This window comes from Diceros bicornis, chromosome 5 (assembly GCF_020826845.1).
Source record: "Diceros bicornis minor isolate mBicDic1 chromosome 5, mDicBic1.mat.cur, whole genome shotgun sequence".
Classification (NCBI taxonomy): Eukaryota; Metazoa; Chordata; class Mammalia; order Perissodactyla; family Rhinocerotidae; genus Diceros; species Diceros bicornis.
In genome coordinates this window covers 96,422,806-96,448,862 of record NC_080744.1, presented here as the reverse complement: position 1 = coordinate 96,448,862, position 26,057 = coordinate 96,422,806, and the positions used below count along the sequence as shown (strand labels likewise).

The following is a 26,057-nucleotide window of genomic DNA, read 5'->3' as shown; positions in this document are numbered from 1 at the left end:
TCTCCGGCGCCGCCGGAAGCGGCGCCGCGCCGGTTGCCCGGAAGCCGCAGTTGCCTTGACGACGGCGGGCGCGGAGGAGCCGAGAAGCAGAGTCGGCGGCCGGGGCCATGAGGACCTGGTGTCTGTGTCAGATCTGCACCTGCGGGTAGGGTGCGGCCCGTGCGGCGGGGGCCGGGCCTGGGGCCCGGGCTGGGGTCGGGAACGGGTGCCGCCCTCGGGGACGGAGGGCGCGGGTGCGGCGACGTCCCTGCCGCTCCGGGTCACTAGTGCTCGCCTCGCACCCGCCAGCCAGCGGGGTTAACCATTTCTGCCTTGTAGACGCCCTAAGCAGAGTGCAGACGGAACTCCACCGGCCAGGCGGGTAATGTGTGTGTAGCCCGGCCGGGTGTAAGGCTGGTCCGACTGGGAGAGTGCGTGCATCGCAAAATTAAATTAAAAAAAGAAAAAGGAAAAGGGACAGAACAGCGTGAAAGTCCATGAGTTTTCAACCCGTGTTACGCCTTCTTCCTTCAGCTTTCCGTCCAAGCCTGACCGCATTCCTATTCCCATCCAGGCAGCGCTCCTTTGGGATCTGACTGCCTGAAGAGGGAGTAGTCTCCACCCTGAAACCCTGAATTGATCTGTGAGCCCTGCCTAACAACCTTCCACCCCCTGTAAACACAGTCTTCTCCTTGCTCAGCTTCGCCGTTGACCCAGAGATCAGATCACTATTTGCTAAAGAAATATTATGAATGCGTTAATCCTTTCATATTGTAATCCTCTCCAAAGGAAAAACACTTGCATGTTGATGAAAAGCAATTTTCCCCCAGTTGCATGGTAAACGTGGTTTATAATTAATAATTAGATGTAGACTAAAAGATAATTTAACATTTCAAGTATGAATCCAAAAACTCTGATGTGCAACAAAATTGATTAGTTTTTTTCTAATCTTTAAATTAATTTATATCCAATCCAAGTTCTTTTCCCATCCAGCTGTCAGGATATTCAGTCTTCTTTAATGTTGGAGGCTCCCTTTTCTTCAAGCAATAGAATAGGGAGCTGAGGCATTGCCAATGCAAGAGGAGTCCCCTCTGGGCTGTGAACACTGGTAATACTTCCCACTGAAACGTCTCTTGCTGAAGTTCACATAACCTCTTCAAGAGTGGGGCCTCCCCCCGCCCCTGCTCCCCCCCCCCCCCCCCCCCCCCCCCCCCCGATTTCAGGTTAATGTTTGAGGTACAAGAATCTTTGGCAAAGCTGGAACTGCTATTGTAGGGTTCCACTTAGCCAACTCGTGAAATCTGGCCACTGCCTGGGATGCTGATACAGAGTGAGGCAAAGATCCCCCAGTCTTCTAAGAATTCCTTCCTGCTCATCTTTTACCTCCTTCTTCTCTCTGGGGGAATCTTTTCCTCTTTTTCAGTCCAAGACCATCTCTTTCCTTTTGGGACCCTAAAAGACAACTATCTTTCATCTCCAGAGGAACACCTAATTTCATCTCTTCTATGAATTGTTTCCTAAAAAGACGAAAATGTGTTGACTTCAGGCATCTTCTATTTTCTGCCCTGCCAAAACCCCTGAAACAAGGAAATACAAAGGCCCTGACTACCTCTTGAAATGAAGGAGAGGAAAAAACAAGGAGAACAAACTGATTAATATTTTGATACATTGCCTCTCTCTCTAGGAGGATCAGGATTGTGGAGAGACCTCTTCAGGGAAATTTTGACCTGCTTTTGCTACATTTTCCTTCTTGCTGTTTGAATCTTTTTTTTCATACTATGTAACTCTTTTTAAATATCTGTTTCTTTCACTATATCAGTCAAAGCAACTATCCATCTCATAACATAACATATTTTTCTCTGCAGTATGTATTTACAATTGTAATGTGAGTTAAACTGTGATAGAGTTGTTTTATATTGGAAAACAAAGTTGGGGGATGCTAGGAAAACTTGAGACTTGGTAACAACCAACTTTCTTTGCAAACCTAGTCTGAATGGTTGAGTGAGATTTGGGGGAGGGAGGAGAACAAGGATGATGTTTAAAAGAATAGGAAATCATTTGACTTGTCTTTGCCTCAAGTTCCTGATGGCAGATAAAAAGAGCATATTTCTTCATTCCTTTCCTAGGATCTACTGAAATAAAATTATAGAAACTAAGGTAGAAATAAACTCATGTTACTAAAGAGAATGGGCAGAGAACTAACAGATGAAATTTCAACAAATTTTTGGAATATAGGAAGATGAAGGGACACTGACAGATCAATCAAAACAGATATATTGAAGTAAATATTCTGAAGTAGCCGTGGGAACCTGTCTGCCAAACAGGGCCTGAGGTAGCCTCGGCTCTAAGTTCACAGGTTGAGTTGAGGATGGAAGGGTAGGGTGTCGGCAGAAAGAAGAATTTGAGGTCTAAATCCAAAACACCTGTATTGCTTGGTCTTCCCATCTCCTTGTCTGCCCCCACCAAATAAAGCACAGGCAGATGACACTCATCCCTAAGGGCAGGGGGAACAATGCTTCTTTACAAAATTAAATTGCTTGTCTGGGAAAAGTTAGGAGTCCAGCTGTGGAAAGCTGCCTTGAAGAAAGGGGACTCAGTAGAACAGATGGTACAATAGAGAGAGTGCAAATCTTCAGTGCATGTGAAATGCAAAGAATATAAGAGGAATTAAAGGTACTAGAAACTTCAGGAAAATTAAAAGCTATACAATAAAATTATGGTTCGAAATGAAGTAAAGTAAAATTTAGAATGACTTTTAAGTATTAATAATTGATAGCATGAAAGAAAAGATAGCTTACTTAATCTTGAGGCTAGGAACCTGTTACCGTGAGTGCTCTTCAGGACATGGTGTTGAACCCATGGGGTAGAAAAGATACTCCCTGCACTCACTGAGTGGCCTGCACTGGACAGTATATCATAGTCCCTGCCATGTAAACCTAGTACACTAAGTTCACAGCTTTGCAAAAAAACCTGGGTACAAAGCATGGCAGCTTGGTTGTGTTGAAGGACAAAATCTAATCTACTTAAAATTCGTAATATAAAATAAAAAAGTATACCTGGCAGAAAGTCAGATGTGAAAGGGAGGTGAAAAATTGGAGAAAAATAATTAGGAGCTAACACTTTTCTCTGTCGTTTTACGAAGTGTGAAAGTCAAAGAAAAGTATTTAGGAGCTAATATCCTCATCTCGCAAAGCGGGATGTCCAGAAATGCTGTCTAAAGTTGATGGAATAAAAAAAGAGGGTTAAGTGTATTATTTAAAGATACAAATGTAATCAATGTATATGTAACGAAAGATCCTTTTCATTCAGATCTTTGCTCAAATGTAATGAAAGAGCCTCTCATTCAGATCTTTGCTCAAATGTCATAGTCTAAAATTGCAACCTTCCTGCCCCACCCCACACCCTCTATCCCACTTACTCGCTTCATTTTACTCCATTGCGCTTAACCATTATGTGATATACTGTGTATTTTTCTGATTTGTTTGTTCATTGGGTCTCCCTTCCCCCACTACTAGGATATTAGCTCAAGGAGGGAAGGGAATTTTTTGTCCTTTCTTTCTTATTACTAAGGGTCTCCCCAATACCTTTGCATAGTTGTTGCTCATTAAATATTTCTTGAATGAATGAATAAATGAATGAATGACCATACAACAGTAGGAAGTCAGTGGAGTGGTATAAATTAAATCTTTATCTTTTATGTTAGAATTTGAAAGTTAGTCACTTAAGCTGATAAATCAAGATGTTTAGAGCTCATAAACAAGTGTTATAGATGTAGCCTTTAGAAAAACTAGAAAGCAGAGCTAGAGAGAAGTTGCTTCTAGGGATTAGAAATGTTGCAACAGGGGACTTTTGCTTTCTTTTATAAGCTCTTCAGCACTGTTCGGTTTGTCACAATGTGAATGTATTTCTTTGATGGAAAATAAAACAAACACAATGAGAGATTCCAAAGCCTTGACTTGATTCTTGTAGCTCAGTGCAGCTGCATTAGAACCTCAGTACATGACCTGTGTACCCGAGACCACATATGGTACTAAATCACTTCAGCACTTTCCCAAAGCCTCCCTTTTCAGCTGATATTCCTGAATCTCTCAACTCCCCTGACTGAATTTTCGTGGATAGCCTATGACAGCACCTCTTCCGTCTTCCCTGCGCTGCAGTTCTTCGTGCTGTCCAGCAGCCTCCAAGCACAGCAGCTGATTTCCCTTATGTTCTTCCTGGGGCTTCATTGAGTCCAGATATCTTAGTTGGTTCTGATTCACCTACAGAGCGTATGCATTTTCTTCAGCTCCAGCTTTACCTGGGCTTGTATTATCAGCCTTTACCACATAGCCTGGGATCCCCAAATGATACCAGACCTGAGAAACTGACCTTATATTTCAGAATTGTGGGATTTTACTTTTTTTGGTTTGTTTTATTAAGAGCTTTATCTTTGTTTTCTGATTATAAAATAAATATACATGAAGCATAGTATAAAAATTCAAGTAAAAAAATCTATGATATAGTGAAAATCCCTCATAATCCTATTCCCCACAGATAACAAAGGTTCTTTAAGACTTGTTTTACATCCACAATCTTTAGAGAGAGAGAGAGAGATCATACTACACATACTATTCTACAACCTATGTTTTCACTGTTTATAATCTCTCCATCTTCCAATGGCCATACATAAAGATCAACCTCATTCTCTTTAACATTTGCATGCTACTGGCTTATATGATGTGTTGGTCAGGGTTCTTAGTTATGGACAATATAATCTACTCTGGCTAGTTTAGGCATAAAGGAGTTTATTAAGGAGTATATATAGCTCACAGAATTGTTGGAAAAACCAAAGAAACAGTTTCAAAATAAGCTTTCTGGAAAAATTCCCAAAAATTTCAGCACAGAACTGGGGCTGCCAAGGAAGCCAGCACCTCTGCCACAGTCAGGAAACTGCTGCAGAGCCCTAGGCTTCGGAAGCACGCATGGCTGCCAAGGGCAGGAAACTGCCAAGTCAGGGAGCCACCCTGTAAACCGGGGCGCTGCCTAGCAGCTGCTGGCTCCAGACGCTGCAACTCGCCCACAGTCCCTGCAAGCAGAATGGCTGTGTCCTGCCTCTCTCCCCAGGTGGCGCTCTCTGAGTCGGAGTCCTGTGAGTACATCCAGTAGATGAACCTGCCTGCAGGAGCCTGGGAGATTTGCTTCTTAGCTTTCCATGTTCTGTAGTATAAGAGGACACAGTGAATTATTGTCAGAGCAAAACCAGAGTTTCTACCACATAAGGATACACCATGATTTATTCATTGTCTGTAAACACCACTGTAGAGTAAACAGAAGTTTTGTTGTTTTTGTTTTTTAGTTAAGCTGCTCTTAAATTTAGAGATTCTGAATTTATTGAAGGTCTTTGATTAAAATGCAAGTATCACACAAAATGCTTTTGGAGGTGAAAAGAATCTTTCTGTTTATTTATGTTTCACAGGCGACATCATTGTCCACATGGAACCACAAGGATTTATGAAAATTCTGGCGTGTCTTGCCCCACAACTGAATATTTGGAAAAATATCCTGTGTATGGCGATGTTCTTCCGCCTCAAAGTCTTAAACCCAAGCAAGAATTTCGAGCATGCCGTGGTAAAATGGAAGGAATAACAACATTTAAGTAAATATTGAGAAACTCTTGCTTTACTTATTTTTCTCCCAACTCTTCTGGTCTTAATAAAGTTTTTGTTTTTTTTTTTAACTCTTTAAATTGAACTATTTAGTTGATATAAGCTGAACCAGTCCAAGAAGCAAGAAACTAATTGAGTCACAAATTGAGAGAAATAGAAAGATGAGAATTGAGTTCGAATGACAAAAAATGAAAAGGAATAAGGGAAATTAAAAGTTCTGATTTTTTTACCTCCTAAAATCTTTTGTATTTATCTGCTTTTCCACTGTCACCACTGCTTAGAGGAATGCAGTGGCTTCCTAATTGTTATATCTTTATCTACTCTAGTTTTTGCATCTCTGATCAGTTTTCTATACTTTTGAGTTTGCTGAGATAATCTTTTTAAAATGTAGATCTAATCCTATTGCCTTCCTGCTTAAAATATTCTTATACTTTCACATTGTGTTTAATAGACACCAAAATCCCTTCATGGTTTGGTCCCTCTGTGCTTCTCTAATTTATTTTCACTGCAGTGCCTTTTGCACTCCTTTATGCTTACTTCTCGTAGGACATTTTTCATTTCTTGAAAGTACCAGGTTTCCCTTGCCACAGAGCCTTCCAAGATACTATTTTGCCTGCCTAGAATTTTCCCTTCCTCTTACGCTAGTTAATGCCCTTTCAACCTGTGGATCTCGACTCAATTATGACTCTGAAAAGCCTTCTCTGACCCATCACCCAGTTTTCAGGCCAGGTAAAGTCCCCTGTGTAAGCTCTTAAAGCATTGTCCTATTATTTATCATTAGATGAGTCTCAGTGTTCCATGACAGAAGGAACTATGTCTATTCTTATCTCGGCCTTCTACTTCCAGTAGAAGGAACCTAGTATGCTGCCTACGAGCACATAGCAGAAACTCAATATTTGTTCAGTGAGTGATAGACAAAAAGTTCTCCTAAGCCTAAACTCTTCATTTGGACTTAGCTTTTTTGATCTCTTTGTATCTTTGTCAATTCAATGGGTTAATTCTTTTCTGTATTCTGTTAGTGTGCACACTGTTCAAGGCACAATCTTAGGCGTTAAGTATAAAATGATCAATAAATAGAAGTTCCTGCTTTCAAGGAACTCATACATGATACTTCTATAATTTGGGGTTTTAAAAATGCTCTGTAACAACTTATTTAGTGTTACCCATTTTCGTTTCATTTCAGATAGAGCTCGTTCTACCTACATAGCAAAGGTGGAGACCTTCAAACTTTTAGTCCGCTACTTCTACCTTTAACACTTCAGGAAACTCTGGCAGTAATAGTCCTTTGGTGATTCCAGTTACTTCTGTAGGTGTGTGACTCTTCCACAAATTTGAAGACTTTCCATATTCCTCAGACTTTGGTGTGCTTTAGAATCATCTAGAAGGGTTAAAATTGCAGACTTAAGAGCTCCACCTAAATTAGTCAGTAGATAATGGAATGGATCCCAGGAATCTGCATTTTTAACCAGCATTGCTGGTGATTCTGTTGCCATATACTCAATACAATAGGTCAGGTACTGGACAGTTCACTGGGTATGACATGGAACATAAAGAAGGGTTTTGCGCTGCTGTTGTTTATAGTCTTGTGGGGATGGTAATCCAAGGACAGATATGAGGTAAATAAACAAGGTAATTATCGACTGTAGTAAAAGAGATGAAGAACTTGAACAACTGGCTGAGATAGAGCAAATGGGAATAGTTGCTCTTTTTACTTCACTTTAACTCCTTTCTTCCTTCATACCTTAATGATTCATAAGGAGAGTTGAAATAAATTTCACAGTATTTGTATTTATTGAATAAAGATTTTGTGTTTAACCAGTTCTAAGTGTTAAAATTAAGAAAGTGTAACCTGCCATATTTTTCTTTAAAATTGCAGTTGCTTTCCAATTCTGGGTTTTCTCAGTTGACTTGCTCAAGTAGCCTTTAATAGTTTAAAAAAAAAAAAAAAGGGAAAGGAATATCCCAACTCCCAAAAGGTCCAAATATGCCAATAAAACTAAAATTTCCATTTCTTAAATCATCATCTCTCCACTTAATAAAATGCTGGATCTTCTCTTTGTGTTTTGACTGGGGAGCAACAGTGTTTCCTAGAGCCGTTTCCTAGGGATTTGGAACCCCTGCTTGACTCCCTTGTGTTGACTGTGTTGACCAGGCAGCAGAAAGCTGGTTTATCTGTACAAACAAGGAATAAGGTGTCATTCTGTACTTTTCTATAATATAGGAAGAGACTGTGTAAAGAGCACATGTCTGGACTTGTACAAGACTTGATCCTTTATAGCATTCCAGTCACAATACAGTTAGACAACTGCCAGATTTGGTAGAAGTCTGCCCGGAAAGTATGATTCTGGACATGTCAAATGTTTTGGGATATATCAGATGAGTAAGAGTGCATTTACTCTTTACTACTTCTCCATAGAAAGTTGCTTTGGGTTTGGAGGTATACTTTCCAACACTTAACTAATCTAACTAGAGAAACTAAGACTTCTGAGCTTTCTCTCTGTCTTCCTTGATTCCTCCACTCCCTGATTGCATTTTAGCCTGTTCCTCTCTAGCTGGTATTTGGGAAGAGCAAAGAACAACTCAGATGTCTTGAGAAGCAGAGGTATGTAATTTCCACTCCTATTCATCCACTAAATAATATTTATTAAGTATTTGTTAAGTATCAGGCAGTCTGCTAGGCACCTGGTATACAGTAGTGAGCAAAAACAATCTTGATCTCTGTGCTCACAGACGTTGCAGTCTAGTGAAGGTGGCAATCAAAAACATCTCTTGGGGGGGCTGGCCCAGTGGTGCATTGGTTAAGTTTGGGCACTCCACTTCCACGGCCTGGAGTTTGCGGGTTCAGATCCCGGGTGCAGACCTACACACTGTTTACTGGGCCACACTGTGGCAGCATCCCACATACAAAGTGGAGGAGGATTGGCACAGATGTTGGCTCAGGGCCAGTCTTCCTCAAACAAAAAGGGGAAGATTGGCAGTGGATGTTAGCACAGGGCCAATCTTGCTCATCCAAAAAAAAAAAAAAATCACTCAAAATAAGTATAAAGTTACAATAGTGATAAAATCTATGAAGGATAGGCACAAGGTAACTTGAGAGCTAGAATAAGAGGTGTGACTTTATCAGGGAAATGAGAAGAATGAGCCAAAACGTGAAGGATGTGAAGCAATTAACTGGATTGAGTGGGTGAGGTAGTGCACTCCAGGCAAAGAGAGCAGCATATAGCAGGAAGGAGCCTGGAAAGAGGGCGATTCTTAAAGTCAGCTGGAGGAGAGGAAGCACAGCGTAAATTGAGGTGACTGAAGGAGGCCATGCAGGGCCTTTGGGCCAGGTTCAGTTTTTTCCTGTATCTTTAGAGCAGTAAGAAGCCACTGAAGATTTCTTGCTTGTTTGTTTTTTGAGGGGTGTGTGAAGGAGGGTAAAGGAGAAGCTATAGAGATGAGGACAAGAATGACCTGATCAAATTTACGTGTGAAAGGATTACTTTGGGTCCAGTGTGAGAAAAGGACTAGAGAAAAGGAGAGAGGACTAGAGTGGATACAGATATATGAGTTTAGTAAACTATTGAACTGATTTGAATGAGCTTATTATGAAAGCTTAGAATATTATGGTGTGATGAGATGGAGAAAAGCAGTTAGATTTGAGAGAGACTTAGGAGGCAAAATTGACAACAGTTGATGATGAACTAGTTACAGGAGGAGGTGAGGTATGAAAGGTGAGTCCTAGGTTTCTGACTGTGCAGCCGAAGAGATGGTGATGCCAATCACTAAAATAGGGAACAAGCAAAAAGTACTAGATAGTTCAGGGAAAATACTGAATTTGAATAGGGGCATATTAAGTTTTAAAGTGCCGTTGAATATCCGAGAGGCCATTGTAAATACTGGTATGGAGCTCAGAGAAGAGGTCTGAGCTGAGATATAAATTTGAGAGACATTTCTATATAGGTAGTAATTGAAGCTATGGGGGTAGAGAAGTTGTCCTCAGGAGTGAACACTGGATGAGAAGAGGAGAGTGTGTGGGCTCAAGTGTTGAGGAACTCCAACATTTAATGGCTGAGTAAAGGAGGATGAAGCTGCATAGGAGACTGAGAAGAAATAATCAGGAAGGCAGGAAGAGAGAATTTGCTAGAAATAATGTTGAGAGGTCAAGCAGGATGAGGACTAAAAATGCCTGATGGATTAATCACATAGAAGTCAGCGTGAACCTTCAAGCTGTGTTAGAGAAGCGACAGTGCTAGACTCGAGGTTGAAGAGGTGGGTTGAAGTGAGTTGATGGGGTGAGGAAATGGAGTCAACGAGTCTAAGAAGTTATGTTGTGAATAGAAGAAGGGATGCAGTGAGTTATTTTGTTTTTTTGGAGCTTGTGGACATATATGGAAGCTATTAATACAAGATATTTTAAACAAATCATTGAATGAGTAAGAGTCAACCGAGTCCAGAAGAAAAAAAGCAGGTTAACTAAGTTGTCCAAGGTCATGCATCTAGTGAATGACAGAGTTGGGATTTGGACCCAGGCAGTCTGATCAGCCTGAGTCTGTGGTCTTCTCCACCCCACCAGACAACCTCAGTGTCTGCAGGGTGACCTCTGCCACCTATTATGTAATACCCAGCAGGGCTGGATTGCCATGTGGCTCCCATCTATGGCAAGGGCTTCTGGGGGTTCCAAAGATGAGTAAGACTCACATCCATACTATGAATGTGCTTTGTGTCTAGAGGCCAGAGTTTAGATGTAAATTATATGCTTAATTGATTATTTAATGATGAGCAGGAAGACAGCATGACTTAAGTAAGAAGAAAGCATGCCCAAATAGTTTACTAGAGTCTTTAAGTAGGATGAATAAGGATTTTGACAAAGTGAACCCAGGGAATTTAAAATTTCTTTCAGATTCATTAAATCTTTTACCTGAGATTTCCTTTCAGGTTAGAAAAGAATTTAATTACTTGAAGATTTTATTTATGTAAGATCCAGTTAACAGAGGATCTATTGTAATGATGTTTTGAAAACTAAGATTTTTGACATAACTTATTTTTCTTAAGATATTTAGTCACTGGATGGGACATAAAGGAATTCAGTTATTTCTTTCAAGTAGTTTATCAACTATCACCATTTTAATATCATCTTAGACTTTTCAAGTGGAAAAAAAACCTTGAAAATTTCAATACTGCATTGAAATAGTTAGAAATAAAAGAACTTGTGAGGCTATGTTTCAAATTTATGTATTTCAGGTCGGATTATCGTCCTTATGATATAGCCAAACAGCCTCACCGTGTACCAGAAGAATGGAAACCAAAACAGGGGGAGATTGATCTTGGCACTACCTACAAACGTGATTTTAATTCTTATAAAGTGCAGCCTGTGGCAATAGTCCGGCCTTTGGAGAAACAACAAGTTAAAAAAGGAAAGTTGGACACTGTCCCAACCTATAAAGGTAACTTGCTATTTCAGAAATGAAGGAGCCAAGAAACTAAAACTCACTTCCAGCTTTGACATCTAATATAAAAACGCAATTATGATGTGTTGCCAAACCTAGCCTTCATGGCTTAGGAAAAAACATTTTTTTTTTTTTTTTATTTTTCCCCCAAAGCCCCAGCAGATAGTTGTATGTCATAGTTGCACATTTTTCTAGCTGCTGTATGTGGGACGCGGCCTCAGCATGGCCGGAGAAGCAGTGCGTCTGTGTGTGCCCGGGATCCGAACCCGGGCCGCCTGCATCGGAGCGCACGCACTTAACCACTAAGCCACGGGGCCGGCCCGGAAAAAACATTTTTCTCTTTGGTCCAAATAGTATTGTATAGTGAAAAAAAGACCATTTGCCTGATTGAGAGTTAAGAGACCTGGATTTCTATCCAAATTCAGCCACTTAATTTCTCAAACATCTCAAAACATATAAAATATCTCAAATTTTCTCAAATCTCATTCTCAAAGATCTCAAAACATATAAAAACACAGGATGCCATTGAACAAGCACTATGCCATATTTGTCACATTATGCCACATTTAGTTGGTACTGTTCTTTTCCTTCCATCCCAGAATGAGTTGAAACTCTACCAAGCATACAGGAGTCTTTGAGAAGGTCAAATAAATAGCAACTCTCTTCACCATTCAAGTTCTGAACCAGCTGCTACAACACAAGAGTTAGCAGATGGAGAATCAAAATATTCCCTTTATAATGATAAAGGCTAAGGTGGAGAATAAATGTTACGTCTGTAAGCAGATGGTTCCTGATACTGAACCTCAGAATAAAATAGGCTTATCCACCCAGCAGCAGGCAGTGTTGGACCACCACATAGGGAATCAGCTCCTCTAAGACTTCCAGCGTGGAGGAATTGTGAGAATACCTTCTTCCTGCTGGCAGCTGACTAAGAAGAGTGAGGGGCTGGACAATGTATGACCAGGTTCTTTTTAAAACTCAATATGATTTTAAAATATTCTACTGCTTTTGAGGAATGGGGTCTTTATTTTTTTAAAATGGGCTCTCTTATTAGTACATATTATTTCTATGTTATTTTTTGTTGAAAATGCAATTACATATTTCGGCTTATAGCCTTTTCATTAGTTATGTGATATAGCTGAATGAGTATGTCCTAATATTAAAACCCTTTTGTAAGAGTGATGCCATCCACAATAACAGTAATGATTTATACTTTAAATAGGTCATAGCTGAATGCATACTTTTTCTTTAAATATCACTCTTACCAGTTCAATGAGTGAGTAAAGTGCATGGTGTCAATATACTCTGTTCTATCAGCCTGCCCAGTAGGAGGTCAGGAACAGTGTTCTTTCTGTTTTTAAAGGTAGGAGCATATAAGGTGCTACACAAGGAACACATTTTTAAACCAATATGTATGCTGAACAAGTATATTGTTATAATCCAATATAGCATATAGTAATTGCTAAGATATATGTTTTTGGTATGTAGAGAAGATAATGTGTTGCATAATAATTTGACATAAAAGATAATTGATGAAAATGACTGTACTTGGTCTTTTAAACAATCATAGTAAGATTTTCTTATCTTTTTTTCCTATAAGATCTATTAAAAAATATCAATAATATTGATATTCCCTGATGCTGTGACCATTTACATGTAACACACACACATACACGCCAACACTAGTTCTGGCTTGTCATTACCTGGATTTGCTGTAGATTCCCATACTTCCACTCCCATCATCCAATGTTAAAGATTCCTGGGTTCCCTGTAGGCTTCTCACTCCTGATCTTTCCCAGCAAGGAAAGGTTATCCTTATATTTCCAGGTTTTCGGGCATGAGACAACAAACACTAAGGGCCAAGGCACTTCATCATTCTGTGTGTTGATTGTGCTGCAGGTTCTGTAGATACCTACGTAAGGACAGGTCTATAGCTAAAGAGACATCACAATGGGAAGAGACTCTCTCGCTATTCACTGAGAATTAGAGGACGAGGAAAGGCAGAAATGGGATATGATAAAGAAAAAAATCCTGCCAGATGGTAAGAAGGGTGACATCTAGATTCTGGAGATATGGTTCTATGAAACTGGTGACTCTTAGAAATATATCTGCCCCCACAGCCTCAGTTTAGAAATTCATTCATATTAAAATGTAGATGCTGAAAATAGGTCTGTATTTGATTTGATAAATATGTTTTTGGGAGTACTCTGCTCTGTGCTAGGCACTGTAGGGAATAATGAGATCTGAATTGAGCATGATTGTTGACATTTAGAAACTTTACAGTTGAGTTGAGAAAAAAAGAACAATAATAGCATGAAAAATTAAATAGCCATACTAGAAATAAATAATATATCACAAGTGGGGGAAATAATTTACCAGAAAACTAATGGAACAATTAGTGCTTCAAAAATTAGACTGAGCAACATCACTTCAGGCTAGCCTAGGAATGAGTCAGAGACTAGTAAATATTGTTATATAGAAAGAAGAGGGACATACCAAAAGCTAGGATGAAATGAGCAAAAAAGCATAGAGCAAGAAAAATAAAAGGATTGTTTAGTGAACATGGTGGAAACCAGAGGATTTCAGGATCTGAGAGATTGGGATATAATTCTATAAATGTAGGTTGAGATCAGATTGTGAAGCTTTGATTGCCAGACTGAGGCGCTTAACCTTTTTCTTGTAGCCATTAAAAATTTTTGAGTTCTTCTGCCAAGTAGGATATAGCAGACAGCAGAAAGTCATTACTCCCACTGCAACTACTAAAAAATTGTATAAATTTTTAAAACATCTTCTTTTTAATGGCATCGGATGGCTGTAGAAGCAAAGAACTAAAATTGCACAGATGGACGAGCCCTTCTTAGGTGAGCTGAGATGGCCAACTGTTTACTTCCCTGGGAGCATTTGTCAAGTCTAGGCCTGGGCTGAAGATTGGTCTTCAGAGGACATAGCAGAGGGACTCTAGCAGGGGGAAGGGAAACCAGTGGAGTACCTGACCTGGACTGGCACGACAAATTGGAATCTATAAGTCCCAGAGGCATGGCCAGTTTTCTTTGAGGAATGTTTGTGTTTAGGGGCATGGTGGGTTAGGAGACTGGACCAGAGAGATCCCACAGGCATATCCTACAGTCTCACTTGGGAGTAGGTGCTTAGGAGACGAAGTCCCACTAGAATGAGGGCTCTGCCACAAACACACTACAGTTCTTGTCCTTGAGACAGTTATAACTAGAGGAAGACTATGTCTAACTAAAGGTGCCACTGAGCGCCAACCCAGCTCAATTTATGATTGGATTGAGGTGATCTGCCCCATGTCCTATTTGCCTAACACAGGAAAGAGCAAACTGTGTCCTTTTGAAAATAACAGTGATTTTAGTTTCTGTGGTTTTCTTACACATGCATGACATCCAGCATATGTAAAACATTATGAGACCTATGAAGAATCAGGAAATATTTGAAGAAATGTTGGTCAAGAAATTTCCTAAATTGATGAAAGAATCAGGCCACAGATTGAAGAAGCTCAACAAACCACAAAATAGATAAAAACACAAAGAAAACTACACCTAGGCAATTGTTGTCCAACTTCTGAAAACCAAGTAAAGATAAATTCTTCGAAGTAGTAAGAGAAAGCTACATGTTATTTACAAAAAGAAAAATTAGAAATAAACCTAACTTTTCATCAGAAAATATGGGAACCAGAAGATAATGGAATAACATCTTTAAAGTGCTGAAAGGAAAAAAAAAAATCTCAAATTTTAAACTCAATGAATCCTAGAATTTTATATCTAGTGAAAATATCCTTCAAAAAATAAGGCAAAATAAAGATGTTTTCAGAAAAAAATAACAGAATATGTTGGTAGCAGATCCATACTACAAACAGTACTAAAGAAAGTTCTTCAGGTTGAAGGAAAATGATTCTAGAGAGAAGCATGCAATGCAGGAAGGAAGGTAGCACACAGAAAGGGTAAATATAAAAGAATATTGACGTCTTAAAGTCACAATAATAATTGTGTATTTTTGTACAACTATAGAAGTAAAATATAACAATAGCACAAAAGGCAGAAGGGTATAAATGGGATTAAACTGTTGAAAGTTTCTTCTATTGTTCTAGAAGTGATAAAAACATCCACTTAAATTTGAATAGGCCAAAAAGATCCCCTAATAAGTCAAAAATGCATTTTTATTTTAAAAATACAAAAAGTTACAGTTAAAATGCTAATAGACAAAATGGAATAATAAAAATGCCCTTTATTAATCCAAAAGAAGGCAGGAAATAAGGGATAAGGGAACAAAGAACGTATGGGACCAACCAAAAGCAAATAGCAATATAGTCAAACTCAACTAGATCACTCATTACACTAAATGTAAATGAAATAAATATTGCAATTAAAACTCAAAGATTGATTATTCATACATTAAAAAAGTAAGATATTATGAATATTTATGCCAATAATTGTTATAAAATGGACAAACTCCTTGAAAAATGCAATTTGCCAAACTAACTCAAGAAGAAAAAAATCAGAATAGCCTCATATCTGTTAAAGAAATTGAATATGTAGAATCTAAGGTGTAGTTTAAAACTCTACCATAAGGAAAACTCCAGGATTTCCAGTTTCAGAGTAGGATGTAGATGACTTGAAAGAGTGTTCCCAACCTAACAAGAAATCTACAAAATCATAAATTTTCGTGAGTCCTTTGGAAAGCTGAGATCATAAGGGAAATGAAAAGATGAAACAACAGCAAACCTCTAACCAGAAGGAGGAACAGGAAATTGCCCTGGGCTCAATAGAGATCTACTACATCATGAGAAGGGACAGAAACACAGAGAGAGCCCCATCTCTGAGACCCAGGGACACAGGGCTTGTGTAAGACTGAGGTTAGGCCAGGACAACAGAGAAACTATCCGCCTTATGCGCGCGCACACACACACACACACACACACACACACACTGACACCCTCACACCAGATTACTGAGCACTGAATAACAAGCAACAGCAATCTACAATTGGAGAGAAGCAAGATTAGAGAGAGAGACATTCTTTGAGGTGCAGGTGCAAAGAAAAGGCCTAAAGCTGAGGATGGAGCAGAAATTGGGAAAACCAGCCCCCGACCTATACAGAAGATAATGCCAAAGGAATTTAAAGCAAATGGTGCACTGAAGGTAAACAACAACAACAAAAAGAACCAAACCTAGCTCAACTGCCAATTGAACTGACTTGGCCCCACTCACTAATGACCTGGAAGATGAAGAGGTATATTCATTTCTGGACATAAATACTATTCATATCAGTCTCTACTGTGCTACACACAATATCCAGCTTTCAAATACAAATTATAAATTGCACAAAAAAAGAAAGAAAAAGAGAAGGAAAGAAAGAAACAATTGTCAAGAGACCAAATCAAAACCAAGTTCAGAAATGACCCAGATGTTGGAACTATCAGGAAATTTGTTTTAACTATGATTATGTTAAACAATGATTAATATTTATGATTAATATTAGCTATGATTAATATTAAAAGCTGTAGTGAAAAAGGTGGAAAACATACATGAACAGATGGAGAATTACAGCAAAAAGATGGACACTACAAAAAAATAAAATGAAAATGCTAGAAATAAACCCATAAAAATTGAGATGATGAATGCCTTTGATATCAGTAGACTCAACACAGCTAAGAGGGAAAAAAATCTGTAAATTTGAGATAAGTCAATAGAAATTATCTAAAAACACAAGGGAAAGAAAAATGAAAAAAATAAAACCAGTACCGAGCATCCAAAGCTGTGAGACACTTTTAAATGAGTCATATATATGTATGTGTATTAGAATCCCAGAAGAGAAAAAGAACAAGATAGAAGAATTATCTGAAGACATAATGGAAAAGAATTCCAAAAACAGTGAGCGTGACATCAAACTACAAATCCAAGAAGCCCAAAGAACTCCAAGCAGAATAATTCTTTTAGAAAAAAAGAAAGATAGAAACGTATCTTTAAACATCCTCAGACTACACAAAGTGAAAGATAGGAAAATATTTAAAGCAACCAGATTTAAAAAGACACAGTATGTATAAAGGAACAAAGCATACAGGGACTTTTTGTTAGAGACTATGCAAGTCAGAAGATAATGGAGTTTCATCTTTTAAATGCTGGGAGTGAGGGAGCAGGGGCAACCTGTCAACCCAGATTCAATCCCCAGTGAAAATATCTGTCAGATAACTAAATAAAGACTTTTTTCAGAGAAGTAAAAACTGAAAGAATTATCAGTAGACCTTCACTAAAGAGACTTTAAAGAAAGTTCTTTAAGCAAAAAGAATATGAAACCAGACAGGAACTTATTCTACATAAAGAAATGAAGATCCCCAGAAATAGTTAAAATGAAGGTTAATATAAAAGAAAGCTTTTTTCTGCAGCAAAAATAACAATGTATTGTGGATCTGTACCACATGTAAAAGTTAAAAGTATAGCAAAATAGTACAAAACATAAAAGGTAGAAATGGGAAGTATACTGTTAGAAGGTTCTTAGATTGTATGTGAATCAGTATAATATTACTTGGAAAGTAGACTGTGATTAATTAAAAATATGTCTTGTAAACTTTAGGGCAAGTATCAGCAAACTATGGCCAATGGACCAAATCTGACCCACTGTCTTTTTTTGTTAAGTAAAGCTTTATTGAAACACAGCTGTGCCCATTCATTATGTATTATCTATGGCTGCTTTCATGCTATAATGTCAGAGCTGAGTAGTTGCAACACAGACCATATGGCCCAAAAGCCTAAAATATTTCCTATCTGGCTCTTTATAGTAAAGGTTTGCCAACATCTCTTTTGTGGCAACCACTAAATAAATGTTACTGAAGTATGAAATCTAAAAAAAAATACCCAGTAAACCCAAAAGCAGGCCAAAAAGGAGGAAGAAAGAAAGAAAGAACTGATTGAACAAATAGGAAAAAAACAAAACCAACAAGAGTGTAGATTTTAATTCAACCATATCGATAATTACATTAAATGTAAATAATCTAGCCATGCCAATTAAAATACAAAGATTGTCATAGTACATGAAGAAGAAAAAGAACAAACTATGTGCTGTCTACATCAAACCTACTTTAAATACATAGATATAGATAGGTTAAAAGTAAAAGGATGGAAAAATGTATACCATGAAAACTCTAGCTAAAAGAAAGCTTAAGGACTGGCTACCTAAACATCGGAAAAGATAGCCTTCAGAACAAGGGATATTACCAGAGATAAAAAGGGACATTAGCTAAGGATAAAAAGAACAATTCACACACACAGAAATCCTAAATGTGTATGCCCCTAAAACTTGGATTTCAAAACTCATGAAGAAAAAACTTACAGTACTGAAATGTTTGCAATTATAGTTGAAAACTTAAACACCCCTCTTTAAGTAATCTATAGAACACATGGACAGAAAACCAGTAAGGATATAAAGACCTAAACAACACTATCAAAAACTTTGATCTAACTGACGTTTATGGAGCACTCCTGTCAACAGTAACAGAACACATGTCATTTTCAAGTGTATGTGGAATGTTTCGTCCAGATAGATAATGCTTTGAACCATAAAACAAACCTTAACAAATATAAAATAATTGAAGTCATACAAAGTATGTTTTTTGACCATAGCAGAATTAAAGTGGATGTCAATAACAGAACTAAATCTGGAAAATCCCCAAATATTTGGAAAAAAAGTTAAACATTTCTAAATAACCAATGGTTTAAAGCAGAAGTAACAAAGGAAATTAGGAAATATTAATTTAATGAAAGTGAGAAAATACAATATTAAAATCTATGAGATGTATCTAAAGCAGTGCCTAGAGGGAAATTTATAGCATTTAATGTTCATATTAGAAAAAAAGAAAGTCTTAAATCGATAGCTTAAGCCTCCATCTTATGAAACTAGAAAAATAAGAGCAAATGAAACCCAAAGTAAAGTGGAGGAAAAGAGATAATGAAGAGCAGCAATCAATGAATTTGAAAACAGAAAAACAATAGAGAAAATTGATGAAACCAAAAGCTGAATCTGTACCAAGATCATAAAGTTGATAAACTCTAACCAGACTGACCAAGAAAAAAAAAAAAGACACTAATTACAAGTATAAGAAGGAAAAACAAGATATCACTATAGACCCTAAAGAACCTTATTTTACCTTGTTGTTTCTTCTTTTTCCTTTCTCTTATTTTTCATATGATTTCATCAGGTTGCTATTCATTCCATGTTTGCCTCAAAGAAAAAAAAATTAAAATTTAGGAAGTAAAATTAACAGGATATGAAATCTGCTTAAAATGGGAAAAGGGGAGTGAGAGAAAGTCGATTGGGTGGAAGCTTTATCTGAGATGCCAAATTCATAATAGACATTGTTTTGTTGATAATGGGTTATTTGGGTGGGGGAACATGAGTCTGAGAAAGATGGTGAATTCTGGTTGGGGCACACTAAGTTTCGGTTTACCTCTTGGACATCCAAATAGAGGATGTAGGAAGTTGGAAATGTGGGTTTGGTGTTTGAAGGGAGGTCTGGAGTGGAGGTTCAGGTTTGGGAGTTGTCAGCTTACATGTAGTATTAAAACTGTAGGAGTAGTTTGATAATGTGTAGATTGAGACAGAAAGGCCCACAGTGGAGCCCCCTGACTTTATAGAAGTTGTATCTAATTCCTTGATGCCATAAGAGATCACAGGGAACCCAGTCCCAAGTACAAGAAAAAGGACTAGTATATGCAACTCAGGACTTTTGTCCTCAAAAGGAACCTAGAATAACTCACTATATAATGATGGGGATGGAGCTAGGCATACAAATGTTCACCGTGAGCAAATGCATGCAGGCACTTCCTGGACTTAAAGCTGTTCAGAAGAGAGCAAACTTGCTAACGAGATTTTAGTGGCTAGAAATCAAAAGAATGAGCTGAGGAAACTGAATTGCCCTTAACTAACAAGGGCAATAGTGTAGTTGCCAAATGACCAGACTGCATTGTTAGATGTGGATGGCGTTATGTTTGTTTTTTCCGTAAGAGTCATAAGACACTAAAAACAGATGATATTAATAAAAACGATGATTTTTTAAGGTATTGCTAGGATGTTAGTAAGTATTCCAGGACAAATAATAAATATTCCAGGCATATGAGCATAGGCATATTTATAAGAGGAAAATCAATTTTCTGCAGTTATCTGGAATTGATATTCATGGTAATGTGTGCTGTCAAACCTTGTCTTTCAGTCTCCGAATTCTTCCTTTTTGAAAACCAAATCTAGTTTTGTAAGGGAGAAATATTCTATTTAGTTTCTCTTATGAAGTTAACATCTTTTTCTGTTAGTCATTTTGGCAGCAAGGGTGTGGAACTACAGACTTTCAGTAATATCCTATGACTTCCCTTTAGTTACTGAAAAATAGGGTTATAATTTTATACTTTAGATTGTAAACAACAGAGATTCCTTCATGGTGCCTCGAGGAAAAGAGAGTTTGTGGTAAAGCTTCTTGTGAACTAGAAGTGGAGAGTTATCAAGCACAGGGGAAGCTTGAGGGAAGAGCTACTCCCTCCATCTCTGCCATGAGCTACATGGTTTCTCTCACAGCATCTTCACTTCCCTTGACACACCTGCTACACACATTGCCACTCTACTATCTGGCCTCCTCTGCCTATTTATCATGTCTATTTCTCTACAAGTCTATTTTGCAGTCTTAAGCTTACCATACCTCTCCAATTCTACTTTATGGCATCCTTTTAGATTCTTCTCCCACTTTTATCTGGCTATGTATTTTAAAATTTAGGTTCACAAGAAGAAGAAGTGTGCTTGACCCAGCTCATCTTTTCTTGCCAGCTTGTTTCCTGGGTCTCTGCCAGCCGAAAGATTGCCTGCTCTTGGGTCAGGTATCCACTCTCATCCAAACATCCATAGCTTGAGGTGGAAGTAATCATTTGGTCCAAAACTTGGCCATCTTGGCAGAAATGTCTAAGGATAAGGAATTTTTCTGTTCAAAGGAAATATCCACATAATAAGCATTTGAGTTTTGGCCTTTCCAATAAACATTGTGTGGACTTTAGTCTAGATTCCACTACTTTATCTTGTATAACTTCTGTCTTTTATAAATTGATTTTTGTTATTTAGAAATATATATTTTTGGGTGAAGTCAATTCTATAGTATTTCTCAGCTTTCTACCTTTCTCGTGTAGAAATAGAAAAACCTAAATAACCCTCAGTTGAAATATAAGCGCTTCAGTTTTCCATGCATGGTCTAGTAAGCTGCAAGAAGCAGAGTCATGGTATTTAACACTAAATCTCAGACTTAGCCCTGATGTTCACTTCTAAATTCTACATACAATTTCTAACACTTTTGAAAGCGCTCAGTTCAAGTTCCTGGCCTCTAGATGGCCCTCTGTCTGTTAGGAATGCTTTGAACCCATTTCCTGAGGAGGAAAATTTGGAGCCAGTGATCTTTCTGGGATAGTGCAAGTTGCCCTGTCCTGTAGGCTTCCTAGAGTATAATGGAGCTGAAATTCTCTATCCTTTGAGGAGTCCCTCCAAAGCAAGGAGTAATACCCACATCACTTTTGCCCACACATCAGGGCCCTTGACTTTATGTTAATCCCTAGATTTTATGGTTTACTTAGCATTTTATGAGTTATAGTGAAAATCTCAACCAGTTTTTGGGAACACAACCATAATCTCCTAAACTCTGTGTTCACCCAAAACACAGCATTTTTGGCTTTCAAAAACTATCAACAATCAAGCTGAGATGTTCCATTCCCTTGTTGTGTAATCAGATGAATCTGGAATTGCAAAGTTGTATCTATTAAAGCGGGGAGATAGGAAGAGGAAGGTGGAATGAAGAAAAAAGGGCAGATCTAGATCTGAGGGGAATTGGAGAAACTTCGTACTTGATTAGCGTTCAGATTTCTAAAGGAAATGGAAGGGTATTTGGCAAGGAGAGAAGTCAGTCATGATTTTTAGAAGATTGTGGTTTTCTTCAGTATTTAAAAATGCTCTTTTTTTAATTTTCAAGATGATTATAGGGCTTGGGACATTCAGAAAAGTGAACTTCATAAACCAGAACAAGCTTACTACCACCCTACTGTGAAATTTGGAAATTCAACTATATTTCAGGATGACTATGTTGCGCAGGAGGTAAAGCCTAGGCAAAGCTTTAAACCCAGCCCTGTGGTCCAGCGTCCCACAGACCCTTTTAATGGTGACACAAGTCATCGCCTTGATTATGTCCCTTATCAGCTAGAAGTCAAGTCTGCAAGGCCAAAAGAAGTTTACAAACCAACCAACCAACCCTTTGAAGATCTCACAACTCACCGATACGACTTTCAGGGTCTGGTTGGTGAAACTGCAAAAATCTGCAGACCTGCATATACCAGAGTGACCCAAAAAGCTCAGTTTGAAGGAAGCACTGAATTCCGTGAAAGTTTTCGACCATGGGAAATCCCACCACCTGAAGTCAAGAAAGTACAGGAGTATGTCCCTCCTACAGGTGCCATGCAGTTAAACAGCACAAGCCATCTCGACTATGTTCCATATCAGGCCAAACGTATTCTTCCCATCAGGCCAGTTTCCCATAGAAGAAATAACAATTATCCTTTCCAAGGAAAAAGCACCATGAAGGAAGATTTTCCAGTGTGGGAAAGTTGTCGTCAGGGTCTTATTAAGAAGCAGCAGCAGATTCCTAACCCATCTGGAAAATTTGATGGTTTGAGCACTTTCAGATCTCACTATGTGCCTCATGAATTGATTCCAACGGAGAGTTGCAAACCTTTAAATGTTCCTTTTAAGAGTTCTATTCCATTTGATGACGTAACCGTGTACTCTATAGAGTATGCACCAAAGAAACAGGAAATCTGCCCTGCTAGCTATCCCTCTCCTCCAGGTTATATCTTTGAAAATACAAATTCCCGAGGTCATAAATTTTTCCGTAAGATCATTCCCATAGTGAAGGCCTTCTGATCATCAAATCATGTTTAAAAGGAAGCTAACAAACAGGGTGTTGGTTTTCCAAGGGCAAAACCAATTTTTGATAGTAGAAAAAAATTATGAGAGTTAAAAAAAATCCATTTTTAAATTTTTAAACAAAATTGGCAAATTTATTATAGGAAATCAGGATCTTAAAATCCATTTTGTATTGATAGTTTTACCAAGATTTTTCTTTAATATGCATTTCTGAAAGTTGAATAAGGTACATTCCCATCTAAATTATTTTAATCCACAACATACTGTTTGGTAGCTTGTCTCCAATCTGTTATCATTTATACTTGTGTTTATAGTTATGGCAATTATATGGTTATTCACATACCAGTTATCCCTTTTCAAGGCATTAGGACTATCTAGCACACCATTGAAAATGGTACATAGATTCCTCTTCCAAGACAAGAATATTCATTTCCTCAGACTTTAAGGCATCTGCTTCATGTACACCGAGTCCTGTTTTGGTGGGTGGTGTTTAAGATGGCTGCACTGCTCCTCACTGTGTTCAAGGTAGTAAGACGAGGAAAGGCTCTGTGGCTGGGAATCTGAGGACCTGAGTTCAAGTTCTGATGACATTGGTTTGTATTTGTGCTACCCTAGGCAAGTGACTCATGTCTTTGAGCCTCAGTGTTTTCATTTGTAAAAGGATATCTGCTCTGCCTGCCTCGCAAAACTTTTGTTTTGAGCATCAGATCATATGATACATTGTAATCCATAAAGTAAAAGTGCTCAGCAAAGGTCAGGGATTGTTAATGAGCCACTGAGTCTCTCTTTGTACCTGTTTTCTCCTTTTTCAAATTAGGATAATTGCCTACTCAGTACTCACTTTCTGGCCTGTAGCAAGGATTGTAAAATAACCTACCTTGCTTCCAGTTTAGGAGCAGTATGACTTCTGAGAAGAGTCTTGCCGTCTAAAGCTTCCCGAGCTCCTGAGTTGTCGCAGAGAATGGAGAGCTTGGATTGGGGGGAATAACATGGTTTGAATGACAGTATTTCCAGAAAGGAAAAAGCATTTGCCAGAATACTTTTAAGAATGACTGACAGCTCTGAAGAAATCTTCAGGGTAACCTTAGTTAATTGTGCACCTAATTGCCATGCCCAGAGTCAGGGTTCAGAAGAGGAACCAGGCTCAGCATGGGGCGTAATTATGTCCTCCTCCTCCCCCAGTGTGAATATACATGCTCAGAAGGGAGGGAAGAAATGATGCCAGTAATGAAGTAGAAGGAACATATTGCACTTATAAATGCTGAAAATTTCCTAATGAATTGGACTCTTTGGGTGTTTTTTTCCTTTGAAAGATGATTGCATTATGGTATAATATGATTTATTTATCTTAAAGTTTAGTCTTTTGTATCTTTAGAATTATTTCAAACTATATACTTAATTGAGAATAAATCCATCAACATTTGGTTAAAGTATTTTTAATTATTTGAAAGTAGTTTGTTTTTATTTACATTTGTATTTATTAGTGAAAATTATGATATATAGAATTTTATATCTGCAGCATTAATAAAAGGAATGTATTTTCATGAAATCGTTTCTGCATCAAATTTTCTCTGGAAAAGAGAGCTTTTTAATAAAGTATTGTCTAGGTTAACCTGTACATAATTAGATATTCTTACCTTTTTAACAGAAAACATTATGTACTCAAAATGAAAAATGAGGGAATACTACAGCACTCTCATCCTGGCCCATTTTCTGATGCTGGATATTCAAATCCCTCTGTAATCTCATGGGGGTGGTCTCCTCCCGTGACAAAGGTCACCCATAATAAGACATCTACGAGGGTTTCCTGGGGCAGTTTGCCTTGGGCTGAGGACACAAAGATGGATAATGGTGTCTCCCCTAAGCTAACACTCAATATAATAGGTGGGAACATAGAGATTGGAACAGAGTGTATATGGGACATTCAGCCTGGGAGTACAGGAAAGGCTTCATTAAGGAGAAGATAGCAGAGCTGAGTCTTGAAACCTAAGTAGGAACTTGCCAGATCAAGAAAAGTGGGAAGGTGAGAACAGAGTGAGCGCAGGAACAGAGGGATCTACATCTCTGTGCCAGAGTTAGTCTTCCAAGATACAGCGGTGGAAAGCTAGCAGCCCCTGATTCATCATCTCTTTAGATCTCTTTGAAATACTATTCAGGAACGCACACACACACACAACGTTTTGACAGCACTGGAAACTGGTACTATTACTTAACAGCCTGCCAGATTATAGAAGGAATTTCCACTAAGCCAAACTTGGATGAATCTGATGAAGAAAGGAGGACAATTCAGAGAGAAAAGGCGATAGGAAATTTCCACCCCCACCCCGTCCCATCACTACCCTGTCTCCATACATATCCTTGTTGTGTAAAATAATACCACAGACTCAGAAATTAGAAAGAAAGGCTTTGTGATTTATAAAAACCGCCCGGACAATGCTGAGTGAACCCCGGTAAACTACGGACTTCGGGTGATGATGATGTGTAGGTGTAGGTTCAGGGATTGTAACACAGGTACCCTCTGGTGTGGGCTGTTGATAGAGTGGGAAGCTGTGCATGTGCGGGAGCAGGGGGTATAGGGCAGCTCTGTACTTTTCACTCAATTTTGCTGTGAACCTAAAACTACTCTAAAAAATAAAGACTATTAAAAACAAAAACTGCACGGCAGGAAGAAAGGAGAGGAGTGTTCACCAGTCAGAGATTGGGAACCCCACACCCCAACTTCCTCAGATTTACAGACTTCCTTTTATATAAAACTGCTATCTACGGCCCTCTCTGAGAATAGCTGTGTGAGAAAAGCAGCCTCGTAACACAAAGGGAAGAGGAGACCTCTCAACCTTCATCAGGAAAAGGGAAGGTGGGCCTTGTAATCACAAGTCAGCAAACTTCAAAAAGACTGGGTAAAAAGAGTGCTGATTATATACTTTTGAAGTGTCCAATCAAATATCAGGACTCTTTCCTTTTGTTAAGGCTTTAGCTTTCTCACTCTCTGCACTCGATGCTGTTTTACATGGATATGCAGATCTTCACCCTATGTCACAGACAGGACTTTCAG

At 38.4% G+C, this 26,057-nt stretch overlaps 1 protein-coding gene across 1 annotated transcript; it reads left to right on the top strand.

The window, feature by feature from the left end:
- The first annotated feature begins 17 nt into the window (after window positions 1-17).
- On the top strand, window positions 18-24,410 carry SAXO2 (stabilizer of axonemal microtubules 2). The gene is made up of 4 exons (XM_058542572.1): window positions 18-145; window positions 5,435-5,614; window positions 10,848-11,050; window positions 22,059-24,410. The coding sequence occupies exons 1-4, from the start codon at window positions 108-110 to the stop codon at window positions 23,000-23,002; spliced, it is 1,365 nt and encodes a 454-aa protein (XP_058398555.1). The 5' UTR covers window positions 18-107; the 3' UTR covers window positions 23,003-24,410.
- The last annotated feature ends 1,647 nt before the right edge of the window (window positions 24,411-26,057 follow it).